A 14140-nucleotide genomic window follows, 5' to 3' on the forward strand; every position below is an offset into this window, starting at 1 on the left:
AGTTAATTGAGTTGATGTCTTAAAGTAACTGCGCCCTGTAACATTTACCATAATTTTGACTTAAAATTGCTAAATGATTACAACCATCGTGTTCGTGTTGAGCTTTGGTGAGTACTAGCAAGTATACCGCGGCTAATAACAGCTGATGGGTTAAGGAGACGTGTGTAACACTCACGTTTGAGCGATGGCTCAACAAAAAATATCAGCTCAGAGCAACCCTGCCGCCTATAAATGGAATATTCGGATCCCACGCTAACAGTAACACTTTGAGTACAACGAGAACCGTCCGAATTGAGCATTGTTGAGGTAAATACACGAGTTGTTCTATTAATTCCATTCAAAATATTTGAAACAAAAGAATCTGTGTTTTCGGGTGTGAACAACGAGGATATGTTACAGAATAACTCGTAATGAGATTATGACGTATCTAATTGATTAAGATAATATTCATTTTAATGATCTAACTTCAGTGATATTATTGTTTGTGCTTTGCTTCCGTAAGGGTGGGTATGAGCAGCGAAATGATACCGAAGTTTTCGATAGTATCGGGCGGTGCGGTGTAGTGCCATGCATGTCGATACCTTGTAGAGCATTCCTTTTTCTTCACATAATAGATCATGCTTTTTATTAATGCGTACCTGCAAGTATATTCCGCAGTTCAAGTTGGTTCCTTCAAGTACTGGTTCAGACCTTCTCTATGTCAAGAGCGTTTACACAGTAAAGGCAATTCGTTCATATTTCAGGATGTATCGTCTCATCGGCTGTGTGTTGCTTTACGGCACTCTTACCACGGGTTTACCATTCCCGTTTCCTGGTGTGCCCGTAGTCCCACCTACTCCAGTGATTCCGACACCATTTCCCTTCGTACCAGGATCTACGCCGATAGTACCAGGTGCCTATGCAGGTAGACCAGTGGTTCCTACGGCCATACCTTTTGCACCCGGGGCAGCACCTATAGTGCCAGGAGTCGGCAGCCCTTATTACAACTACGCTGGAGCCCCAGCTATACCCATTCTGTCTTATTCGAATGAGCATGGCTTAGATGGCACATATGCTTTCAGGTTAGTGTGTTTTGAAGTTGTTCTGTTTTATATATTGAAATAATACATTGTTACAAATATTGACTGAAATGAGGTCAATATTTTACTTCATAAAGTACATACAGTGTAGTGGTACATCTATTTATGTTAAAAGTTTTAATCGAGCATATTGAGCATTGACATAATACCAAGGAATATTACCTTATTGAACTTTACTGATTATTGTACGAAATGTAAAAAATAATTTCAGTTTTTCAACTGCCGACGGCAAGCAAGCACAAGAAAGTGGATACTTGAAAGATGCCTACATTGACAACACAGGAAATCCGCAAGGGACTCAGGTATGGTTTTAAACTTTTTAATCATGATAAAATGTACTGCAAGGGTAGAAAACGCATGTTCCATGTATTACCTCTTGATGGAAGAAGAAACATTTTGATGGTTTTGGTAAAAACATATGGATATTTATTTCCTGCTTACAGGTTGTTCAAGGAAGTTACGCATACGTATCTCCCGATGGAACACCGATTCAAGTCAGCTATATCGCTGACGAAAATGGTAACTATATTTGTAAATAGCACGTTACATCACTGTGTACAGAATAATACGTTTTTTCTTGGAATATCTATTGAAATGGTAATATAATTTCGTATAACATAATTACATAATTATGCAAGCTCAAGCTCAGCTTCGCTTTTGTTTTAAGAGTTGATTTTTTGGAGTTAGGTTCTACACAGCAAGAAATCAAACTGAATTGAATGTTTTCAATGAGTGATCCTGATTTTTTTTAACAGTTTTATTCAAGTATTATATTTTTGAGGTTTCTACCGACGTGCAGAACATATAAATTGAGTAGGTATTATAGTCCCAAACCAAACTCTTACTTTCCTTAATGAAAACAAAAATAAATATGCGTTGCTACATGAGTCAGGCGCCTCTTCGTATCAACCTGTTCAAATTTATTCGCATACAAGACATAAATGATGCCATATTCGGGCTTAGGCATATTTTACTGAAAAATATTATACGCGTGATTATTTAATTGGAAGTTGCATAATTCTGACACTTTTATACTGTTATTTTTTCATATTATAGGACTTGAGAGCTGATAATGATGAAGATACTTGCTGTCTAAGGGACTTCTCTTCAAATATTTTATTTCTAAACATATTTCATTACGTTTTGCAGGGTTTAGACCATCAGGAGTTCATATACCAGCTGATGGAAAAGCTGTAGCTCCCATAGTGCCTGTGGTAGACCGTGTCAATAAGCCGATCTTCGATCCGACCTACAACCGCTACGATCCATACTTAAACAGAAACAGATATAACACATTTGGCCAATACAATAACCGGGCCTATGACCCACGATACCCTTACGATCCAACAAAAATCAACCCTTACTATAACAATAATTACAACCCTTACCAAATCAGAAACAAGAATTCTAACCAAGAGGCTAAAAAAGACTCCGCTTAGATTTATTGTCAATTTTATATACTTAAAATTATTATTATTGTGCATCGAATTGTGGATATGGAAATGTATATGAATTAAACCTGTGATGAAATTAATGTTTTTTACTCTGTCAAAAACGACTAACATGGCATATTTTTTTATTGGATTAGTGTGCAATTCGCTACGAATATTAGACATCTAATTGAAAAACAAAGATAAATGAGTTGAAAAAAGCGTGTGCTGACGCACAGTATTTGATGAGATCGAGAATCGTTCATCAAAACTTATTAGGTAATATAATTTTATATTAGTTTTTTTTTATCAGCCTGTAGTCACCGTTTCGTTGTATCGGTCAAGTGCTTACTCCGACAAATAAGTCTCACTAAGCGGCTTTTAAAGATGTTGCATGTCGTGGATTGCAAAACAGTCATTCTGTCCCGCACTTTATATTAATCAATATGCGACGCCGCAAATAAATAGCCGAAACGTTTAATACAATACGACGTACATATTTTATGCATTGCATCGTTTAAATAATTTAGACAAGTAGTTAAATATTGTGGCTGTGAATATGAAACTTTGCTTTCTCTTTTTTAAGGAGCTATGTTTTATTTTCATTTTATTCCTCCGGTCTCGGCAAGACCAATTTGATGTACCTAATCGGAAAATAGTGCGAAAAGGAACGACCTCCATTCAAACAATGTAAATCAAAATTATGGGGTCATTGACGCTTAAACTTTTCTTATCAAATGTTAAAGAAAATGAATGGCCCTGTCAAACATGAAATACTACTATGTTGTTTGATATTACACGGGCGGCTGTTTGAAATAGGTACTGGGGGCGGGAGCATTACACCGTTTTGGCGGTATGTTACCATTTGTCCAAGACGCGTGTTTGTTTAGAAAGTAGAATAATAAGTTTGGCTTCAAATAAAAAATATGATAGCATACCTGTGTCTGAAGTCTATAAGTTACAAACAAGCTGTCGTCATTTGTTAAATCATCCTATGAACATAGGTGATCCAAGCCTAATGAGTTAATTGCGGGACTTAATTCAAGATATGTGCAGAACCTCACTTCACCTACCGCAGCTGATTAAATTAGCCGTTACCTACAAAGAGACATCAAGATTTCACCAGAATACCTACACGTATTTTTTCATGTACAAGAATTTTTATACTCGTGTTACCAGTCATAACTTTAGCAGAAGTATGAATGTAGCGAGGCGTGGGGTTGTGATCAATTCCATGTTTTATGACCTGGTAACTTGAATTACTCACTTCGTTGTTGTAATCTTATGTTAAAGATTAAAACGTTCAATATTTTCAACCTGTGCCCTCGATGCCACCTGTATATTTCAGTACTTCACTTCCCATGAAATACTTTTTTGTCTTAAGAGTGAGACTTCAATTATGGTTCTATTTATGACCTAACGACCGTTTATATAAAAATAGCTTTTACCTACATAACTTTGAATTTATACAATTTAATTCTCCCAAAGCTTTACAAAACTGGTTTCTTTATCATCGCCATTATGATAATGTACCATTGTATGATAAAACTATACGAGACATCTGACTTGATTATTATTATATAACTGCATGACTAGACATTGATCTGCCGGCACATAATTGAAGGCAATTAGCGGTTTGCTGACTAAGGTATATCTTGTGGGATGAACTTCTAAGCCTGCTTATTAGATATATATTCAATTGCTTAATTTATTTTAGAAGGTGCTCTTCAAAAGTTTAAACACATTAGAAACCCTTAGGAAGAAGAAAATCCCCTAATTTTACAGGCTACGCAACTACGCAACCGATTTTCATTCGGTTTTTTTTTTAATAGATAGAGTGATTAAAGGGGAAGGTTTTATGTATAATAACATACATTAAATAGTGAGAAAATACTGTTATCCCGTGCGAAACCAGGGCGCGTCGCTAGCCAATAAGTTTCTTAATATTAAGCGATTGCGATTTGACCATTTATGTAATGACAAAAAATCAAACGGGACTTTGAACTCGCACAGATTGGTCAACGTTTATTTCCGACTATGTCATCCTTGCTGTTTTATGATAGAGTAGTGGTTCCCCGAATAACGTGTCGTCGGTTTTTTTTGCTTTGAACCTTGTTGAAGTATGTCACATGATGCGACTGGTTTCTGAGATCCGCCTCTGCTGATGTGCCTAAGAGTTAAGGTTAACTTTACTGCGACAGGTTACATCATAATGCTTTATTCTTTAAAATGTTTTGTGTATTTTCGCGTTCCGCAGAAATTTCGAGAATCCATAGTATTTGCTGGAAGAATGTTTAGAAAATCTTTCTAGATGTAGGGGTATCAAAACTTGCACTGTCATTAAAGTTAATTAAATAATAGCAATGAGCCAAATATGGGGATATTCCGACTATCGATGCTCAGTCGCTGTAAATATTATATTGCTATCTGAGCTTTTGGTTAAAACTAGAGTAGATGCCGTTCACAAGAATCTTAGTAATTTTTAGTCACAAAAGACAAAACAATCTATTACCATTTAGTCTAGACTGGCTTGGCCATTGGATAATCATAGTAAACTAGGAATCAATAACATTCCTTACAAGTCAATTAACAATCTTTATGGAGTCCAAAAACTGAAATCTTGTTTAATTAGCACGTTCATTACCTACCGTACAAGTTAACCATTACAAAAACTATACCAATAAAATTTAAATTAATGTATTGAAATTTCACGCATAACCTATAATTTCCAATTTCATCTGCAGTTTCCAATATGCCATTTAAGTCTTATCAGTAAGAGAATTAAGTTCTTATTCAATTGTCTTGGCAATATTTCGGTACCATAAGGGACGCCTCAACTGTCCTTCGTTGTACACATGATCATAAAATATATACAGAATCCGCAGCGATGTGTAATTGCGACAAAAGTTTTCGGTATAAAAGCCGGGGGTGAATCCAAAATGCATCATTACATTGCTTTTGTATTACAAGCATTCATCTTGCAACTGTTTTGTACTTGGATCATCATGAAGTTTGTTGTAAGTTTCTAGTTTAGTTATTTTCTTAAAAAGTGTAAAGTTTTCTCCAAAACAATCAGATACTTCCAGCAACAAAGAATAGTGAATTGTCTAAATACCCTTAACTCAGTTACAAGTAACATCCCTAAATTCAGTTCACTAGCAGTGTTCTCTTTCCAGATTGTACTCGCCTGCCTGGTTAGCGCAACCTACGCTGACGTCAGCAGCTTCCAGCCGTTCCAGCAGCAGCCGTTATATCAACAGCAGCAGCAACAGCCGCAGTACACCACGGAACCAATCCCCATCATACGACAAGAACAAGTGCAGAACTCTGATGGATCTTATAAGTGGAGGTTTGTTAACGCTGTACATAAGTTTATAGAATAAATAAATTTTGGGTTTGAGTTCGGAGTGATTGCGAGTGTGTGAAGTGCACTTAAGAGTAATTGTTTTATCGTTTTGGAGCAACTAGTGCTAACCTACTTTTAATACAGTATCAGTGATAATAGCTTACTTTGTAGAACTAAATACATCAGGATAAATCCTAGTTAGTCGTTCCAATCACACTTATTTTCTTTCGAAGCTTGAGCATTCACGTTTTTTCTACATAATAATTAAAGTTCTCTATTATTATCATCTCCCTAAAACGAATTCATTTGGAAATATTTTTTCAAATATAATCATTACCTACACTATTCAATGTGTTGATGATACTTCCAGCTACGAGACTGGCAACGGCATATCAGCTGAAGAACAGGGCTACGTGAAGAACCAAGGTATCCCCGAACAAGAGGCCCAGGTTGCTCAGGGACAGTATCAGTACACAGCTCCTGATGGACAGGTGACTATTCATATTATTATGCTTGTTATTTTCATGCATTCAAATAGCTTCGATATATAGAGAACTATATATCTCTCTATATCGATTTGACTCCATATTAAACTATATTTTGATTAGTTGAGACGTTGAACAATGAAAGAGTCATATAATTATTTTTACACTATGAGCTCTGAGTATGCATGTTATTTTTTACCGATTCACTGATTGTGTTTAGTGATCCGTTGTACAATATGATGCGTTTTTGTTAGATCGTGTCATTGGGCTTTAACTATTTCAATGAGATTTCTCAGTATCAGTCTTGACTTGGGACTATTATCTGACTAGGTGTAGGAGTATTCTTGGAAACTTCTGACGAAGTCAACCTTTACTGTAATCCTGGCCAAAATAACGTTCAAGATTTTCCTACTGAAGGAGGAAAATTATAGCTTTTTTGAAAGTTTTATTTTTGTTACCAAATAAAGGTGCTATTTAAATTTAAATGTCAAACATGTATTAGCTTGTGAATATTTGAAAAGAAAAACAAATGATGTGTCTTTATTCGTCAATTTATCATCATTTTTAAATAGCGTTAGTGTTTGCTGAAAGGCTTGCATGTTTAATTTATTTGTTCGTTCATTTATCAAGATACTCTATTACTATGAACGTATATTTTCATTGTTATAAGCCTTTTTCATGGGGAGTTACGCCTGTGTAAACTTACAGAGCAATGTTTGCTTTGACAAAGTCTGCAACTTGAACTTAACTTTCACAGGCTTATCTAGGTTTGATACCGACACAACTCTACGATAGATGGCACCATAGGCGAAATATTCAAATAATCATTCGATTTCCCAAATAAAACAAAACTTTTCATCAATTAATAATTAAGAAAAATCTTCTTATTTTGTGGCTGACAATTAATTCTGACAAACGTCTAAAAATAATGTCTGTATCGGTTAACGAAAAATGCCAACGTTTAATCACAGAAATATTTCGTCATTGCATGACGGAGTCTTCCGTCTTTAACTCATTGATCAGATGATAAATAACTCTAACATATATTTAAGTTAGTTGGACAGCCTCCTAACCTTTGAGATTGCGTCCTCATCGTGCCATCTTCTTACTGCTCCGTATCCATCCAATAGTACAAAATTATTGAAATTCCTAAACGTGATAATGATATTATCCTTGTCGTTTTAAAGGTTACAAAACCGGATATTTTTGCTGTACAAATAATGTTAAGGTTTCGTATATACTGGTGATATTAGGGCTAATAGTGTGCTTACCCATTAGTTATTTAAAACTCAAAGTTCAGGCTGGAATACAATGAACATATTATAATAAAACATCAAAGACTAAGTTCATATATACGAAATATATATTTTATTAAATTATCCTTAACATTTAGTTACATTCGTTGTATTGTTTGACTTATTTCCACAGTTAGTCGTTGTGGCCTATCGAAGTGATGACACACAAAGAATGGTTACCATAAAATGATGGCCTTCGAATGATAAAGCAATCCTGTATCATCGATTTTAAAACAGAATTAATATTATGCAATTACTACTGATTTGTCCAATATCATAACTAGTATTTTAGTCTAATTAAGTAAGAATGATGCCTTGCTACTTGATCCCTAGCATTACTGAATCTCGACATTCAATAAAGCGTTTGAGTTTTTTTGACTTATTACTAATAAATCTCTTAAAAAAAACACAATTAAATTGAATTAAAATGATTACAGCTGTTCTTGCTGTATGATGATTGATATAAGAACCTTAATATTAAATGTGTTTGTAAAACAAAATAATTGAATATATTTTTTAACTACAACTTTTCATTCCAGGTGATTCAATTGCAGTACTTAGCCGACGAGAACGGCTTCCAGCCCCAAGGAGCTCACATCCCCACTCCGCCGCCAGTCCCCAGAGAGATCCAAAGCGCTCTAGATTACCTCGCCACTTTACCCCCACAAAACCCTGACAATAGAGAATATGCCAGAAACTAGACAAGATTTGTGTACCAAATAGGATTTTACACAATTGCAAAATAGCCATAGGTAGGTTACTTGGGCACTCTTGTGATACCACATCATTAATAAAAATACAAAAAAAAAGTTTGAAGATAGTTATATTTTTGTACATTTTACATAATATATTATGGTTTTATGTTAAGCATCTTGTTTTATTGGAATTTCTACCAAACTAGTTTTGATTTAATCATCATTTATGATACCCGATGAGAACCTGATATTTTTTGTTTTTACACGACCCGAGTCTCGTTTTTATGAAACTTATTACCTACTTGCTGCAGGATTTATTGATAAAAATCCAGCTTAAATAAATGAAACAATATCTTATAGAGTAGTTAACTGTTAAGACATTGCGCAAATGCAAAGAATTGGTTGCAGCTACAGGCTCAATTAAAAACCGTTTATTTTGATCTAATAATTTCATTTCGCAAGTCAAAGATTAAATATTTGTTTGTTCTCACAAGGTTAAGGTATATAATAACAGTTTGAGGTGATTATCGGCTCACGGGCTGTCAATGGTAATTACACCATGAGTTGGCGCCGCGACCAACACATGTTTAGCGAAACGACAAAATGATTTCTAAAGAGTTATACATAAGCTAACTTATTAAAAGAATGCGCGACAAAACGATTGAATGAAAGAGTTTCAGCTAAAGGGTATTTATTCTCAGTTTACTATTTAAGTCAGTCAATACATATAAGTCTAATTTATTGAATTACATTTAAACATCTTCCTATTATTTAAGATGCCAGACACAGCATCCTCCATGCGAGATAAATCTAGTTTATTTTTTTGTTCTGGTCTTGGACCTTTGATCTTTAAATATTCAAAAAAAGATGACCTGGGAGAGACCAAGATGATTTTTAAAATTGAAATGTACAATAACATCTAACAAAAAACACAAAATGGAATTTACGATGTTTTTATGATCTTAGATATCACATTTATTGCAAAGCTTGCGTCGCCATAGCTAAGCTAAAATACTTTTTTTACTTTGCATGGCAAAAATGCTAGACGTGTCTTCCTTTAGATAGCTGACAATACTGAATCGTAAGATAAACCATCACATGTGTTCGAGTCCTAAGCGGCTGAAGTTCGTACGGCGCGACCCCTTGCTCAACAACCGGTCTGTTCACTTTCCCCGCAACTCCGTGTCAAGGTCGCCCGAACATCATCGCCATACACGAAACAACCAGAAAAACATCAGAGAATACCCAAAATATGCCAGATCTATGCATCACGCCTAATTGTGAAGGCTATACTTACTTGCGCAACTCATTGACCTGGCATGCTTATGATATGCATATTGTTTTTTTATGATTAACTTAATAAATTAATCCGATTTTGATTACATTTTATCTAAAAAAAAAAACAATGCATGTTATCGAACTACCACAACATTAGTAAGTAGCTATTAACATAAAATTCTAATAGTCGTCTATTGTTTTTGATTCTATCTCGTTGAACGAGTAGCTATACTCACCACTTATTAATATCTTCTAAGCTCCCAGACTCATATCGACCAACTGTCTAGTTATATTATACTACACGATGCCTTCATCGTGATTCGAGCACATTTACAAATACTAACACGAACCCGTCGTTTTCGTGGAAGTGAACATCTTGTTGGTATAGTTATTTACTCGACTTGATTGGTCTCATTGAAATTCATATTATTATGTTGTATCTACTCCATGAGAGTATTTCGTAGAATCCATTGATGATTAGACTGATGGTTAACAAATAAAGCACGTGATCTAATATAGCTACCGAAGATAGTGCAATTGAATTCCGTGGATTTTTCGAAAATATAAAAATTTAAGAACTTATACGTATTTATTTAATGCATGGAATAGTAAAGTTACCTACATGTAAAGTAATGTTATGAAAACTTTGTATTATTTCGTCAAGATTTGGAAAATTCTAGACTTTTCAAGAAGGATGTTTTATTTATACTCCAGGATTTTTTATTATAATATTCTTCTTTTACTACTTACCTATCGACATTAATATGCTAATCAATTAAACGATATTGCCCCTTGCGTCACTTGTTTGTGAGCTTACAGCTACGACTATATTTGATGAGACGTGTAAAGCTGCACAAAAAATACTATAAAGTATATTCTCAAGAAAAACGCCAGTTCAACAAATATGTACTGGAGCTTTAAATGTCAAATGACTTCATCAAATTATCATAGTCATACATAAGTCACCCGTGGCCACTCCCAACAAATAGATGTTAATGCAGCAACACCAGAATTTGCCTGAAGACATTCTATTCACTAAAGTGTCTACCATATGATTTACATAAGAGATATAAGAGAAATCTTTTGTTGTCTGAATACCTATTCATATACTGTACCGTGGATGGTATCACTTGCATAACGCGGTAGGCTTTATTGATGCGATACCGACTATTCAAATTGATTGAGTTTTTATTACAGTCAGCATGCGCAAGCTTTTTTTGATGACTGATCAGTATGTACTTATTTGTAACAGTGGGTAAGCTCCTGCCCCTGGGGTCGTCTGTGTTGTACGTAACAATGGTTAATAGCATGGATAGTGTCGAGGATCAAAATTTGTGGCGGTTGTAGCTTAATATGATGATTATGACATACGAACTTGCAGACTTTACATTTTGGTATCTATAATTAGTATTTTCAATTCTGAAGAAACTATAGGTAGGTATACATAATCAGCTTTTCTACTATCCCACTGGTGGACACGTAACCCTTCTTGTACAGAGAAGCAATAAGAATGATCGGCAATCACGGACTTTTTAACTCCAGGTTTTATCACGAAGTTTGACTGCGAGGTGGCTTGCCTTTTTGAGCTGTGAATGTGTAAAATTGTGCTGTAAAAGGGTCCATGAAAAACTTAGACACAAATAGAAAATGAATAAGAGTTACTTAGTTCAAATATCAAAGACTACAATCACTTACGGAAACGACCATCGTTAGTGAAGGCTGGTAGTGGAATCAAGATGTAAGTAACGGAGAAAAATTGAAAGTACTAAGTGAAAATAGAATGTAGTATTAGATACTATTCGCAAATTGGTAAAACAAACACGACACAATATCAACGACTTTATTTTATTAATTTACAAATAGTTTCTTATGGATTGGTAACCTTATAATTTTATTGCTATATTGATGATCTATTTTTACAATTAGTATTCTACAAAATTATATTATTTTATAACTTTAAAACGACTAGAAAAACAAGTCGTTTTAATTTATTCTGGGAAAATATAACAAAAATATATTAATTATGTACATCATTTGATCGTTCAGAAATGTCATTGCCTGGTAAATGGCTGTTAAGCTTTATTTTGTTTTACATTTTATTACTTTGACCTAGCCTTCGTGTTGTTAGGTAGAATATTGTAGTTAATATTAGGTACCTAATAACATACGAGTAATCTGTTAAATGCCAAGCTTTTTTGGATCTCATTCATTTTTTGAAACTAATTATTTTCAGAGCTATAATCTTTCAAAACTCTCTGGGCTTGTGAACTTGGGATGTTATGAGTTCAAGTGGTGTTAGCTGGTTAGAAGTTCGAGCTTACGCCACGCCGCGAGTCATTGAAGAAATGTTGCTATCACGCACTCGCCTCGTGAACTTCACCTCGAAACACTCGATCGCGTGTTAGCATGGTAATTATGTTAGTTTGGCCTATTGAATACTTATTACCTTCTCTGGAAGCAATAATTAGGTGTATTATTAATCCATTAGTGAATTAAAATTTTTTAGCTAGTGGATTTCTGCGATGATGAACCTTCCTTTGAGGATACCAGTTCGTAACTGTGACAAATTCGGCCGTGGGTAATCGGCGTTTGTATGAATGTAAATCTTTTGTGCAAACACCACGAAGCTTGCGCTACTAAGGCCAGTGCTGAACAAATGGAGGCATGGATCCGTTAGGTTTGTTGTTGACATACGACGAGGTAATGCATCCAATGTTTACTTATTTCATAGATTTTGCGACACGACAATGAATTGTGAAACTAGAATGCAGGGAGGTGGCTAATGTGATTACTATAAAAACTCAAAATTTCAGGCCTGAAAGCATCAGTCGACAACAGTTATCACTGCTTGTTCCATCATCACTAAACATTACAAAATGAAATCTATTGTAAGTGAATCATAAATAAAGTGCAGTAAATAAGTAACCTTTACATACAAAGTGTTTTGAATATAAGTTTAGCATTTTAAAATCAAGTTCAGTGTGAAAATTACAACTTTGTTTGAATTAGCTTTATCAAACATTTCTTTTTTTACCAGGTGTTGGCTTGCATGCTGGTCGCGGTGGCGTTCGCTGCTCCTCAAGGCGCCCCGGCCGAGCCCATCCCCATCGTGAAGGATGACAGCCAGATCAACGGCGACGGATCTTACCAGTACGCCTTCGAAACTGGAAACGGCATTTCTGCTGATCAAAAGGGAGACCTAAAGAAGGTCGGAGATGTCGACGCTTTGGAGGTGCAGGGAGAGTTCTCTTACCCCGGAGAGAACGGCCAGACCATCCACCTTACCTACACCGCTGACGAAAATGGATTCCACCCTCAGGGCGACCATCTGCCCACCGCTCCCCCGGTACCTGAAGCCATCCAGCGCTCCCTGGCCTACCTCGCCACCGCCGCCCCCGCTGCTGCCGCCCCACAATAGATTTCATGTTGGCTGATGCTGCAATACTCATAATCACATATTGTGATAAGTATTTTTTAATTTTCTACTTGCAATAAAGCTAATGTAACATTTCACTTCTTTGTTTTATTCATCATATAGCTCATAATATTTAATTAATGGAACAAGTCTGTCTACAATACAGCTGATTATTTACAGCTTATTAAAATACATTTTACTCTCTTTCTTATTCTGAGTCGAAATGTGAAGGTCAGAAAATGTGAATAAGAACAATTTAAAAAGAAGAACCGGATTAACCGACATCGACTAATTAATTTTAGTATAGCTACCAATAAAAGGAACATATTTATTTGCAAAAATATTTGTGAGAAAATAATAGATTGACTTGTTCAGACACTTTTTAGCAAATATCATAGAAGATGAAGACACAGTCGCCAAAAAAATATTAATAACGACGTAATAATAATTACATATTGCACTGAGATTACCCCTGACGTTAAATTTGCAATAACATTTGATTGGTATAATCACCACACTCTAGTGTTTACGCATACATTTTGGTAATGATGTTAACAACTTATCTTGAATCAAGCTATCTTCAAACATAAGATTTTGATTTTTGATTTTGATTTTTTAACAATAATGGAATCCATCATACGCAAGAAAAATGGAAATAATTATCTCTGATCTTCTCATGTTGAACAAAAATGATGTTGATTTCAACATGACATCAACATGTGTTGTCAACCATATTAAGGGATCCATCTAAAGTTATTAATGATGAACATTAATGAGGTACACCGCGGGCGCGCTTCTGAAGTGTCGAAAGGTCATGGCGCAAGGTGAACAAAGCTTTGAATGAGATTGGCACATAGTTAAAACAGTTATCGGCCACATCTCCCAAATAAGACATTTGATACGTTTCGAACTTTGATCCGTATTTTTGTAACTAAAACGACAGTTAATAACATACTGCTGATTAGTTAATATAATATTTCAATCAATTGTGTCCTTAGGTTTAACTGCCCATATACTTACCTCTGGCGGCATAAATACTCTGATAGGAGCTTAATCTTTGCTATTTATGACCTAAGCTTCAGTCACTTTTTGTTTATAAATGTTAGGGCCAAACGTA

The 14140-nt window shown here is 35.1% G+C and overlaps 2 protein-coding genes across 2 annotated transcripts; both read left to right on the forward strand.

The window, feature by feature from the left end:
* The first annotated feature begins 744 nt into the window (after window positions 1-744).
* Window positions 745-8502, forward strand: LOC124630660. The gene is made up of 8 exons (XM_047164625.1): window positions 745-1061; window positions 1291-1381; window positions 1523-1598; window positions 2229-2512; window positions 5386-5526; window positions 5686-5858; window positions 6226-6346; window positions 8175-8502. Exons 1-8 carry the CDS (start codon window positions 745-747, stop codon window positions 8334-8336), a joined length of 1365 nt encoding a protein of 454 aa, XP_047020581.1. The 3' UTR covers window positions 8337-8502.
* A 3848-nt stretch (window positions 8503-12350) lies between these two features.
* On the forward strand, window positions 12351-13121 carry LOC124630576 (endocuticle structural glycoprotein ABD-4-like). The gene is made up of 2 exons (XM_047164535.1): window positions 12351-12496; window positions 12646-13121. The coding sequence occupies exons 1-2, from the start codon at window positions 12485-12487 to the stop codon at window positions 13024-13026; spliced, it is 393 nt and encodes a 130-aa protein (XP_047020491.1). The 5' UTR covers window positions 12351-12484; the 3' UTR covers window positions 13027-13121.
* The last annotated feature ends 1019 nt before the right edge of the window (window positions 13122-14140 follow it).

The sequence above is a fragment of the Helicoverpa zea genome, chromosome 5 (genome assembly GCF_022581195.2).
Source record: "Helicoverpa zea isolate HzStark_Cry1AcR chromosome 5, ilHelZeax1.1, whole genome shotgun sequence".
NCBI lineage: Eukaryota > Metazoa > Arthropoda > Insecta > Lepidoptera > Noctuidae > Helicoverpa > Helicoverpa zea.

What these genes read in the sequence shown, in the direction of transcription:
- LOC124630660 (XM_047164625.1), top strand. Translation starts at nt 745, where the DNA reads ATGTATCGTCTCATCGGCTGTGTGTTGCTTTACGGCACTCTTACCACG. An exon ending in AAGAGGCTAAAAAAGACTCC is followed by an intron (nt 2,513 to 5,385) that starts GCTTAGATTTAT and finishes AAATATATACAG; the next exon opens with AATCCGCAGCGATGTGTAAT. An exon ending in GGATCATCATGAAGTTTGTT is followed by an intron (nt 5,527 to 5,685) that starts GTAAGTTTCTAG and finishes TTCTCTTTCCAG; the next exon opens with ATTGTACTCGCCTGCCTGGT.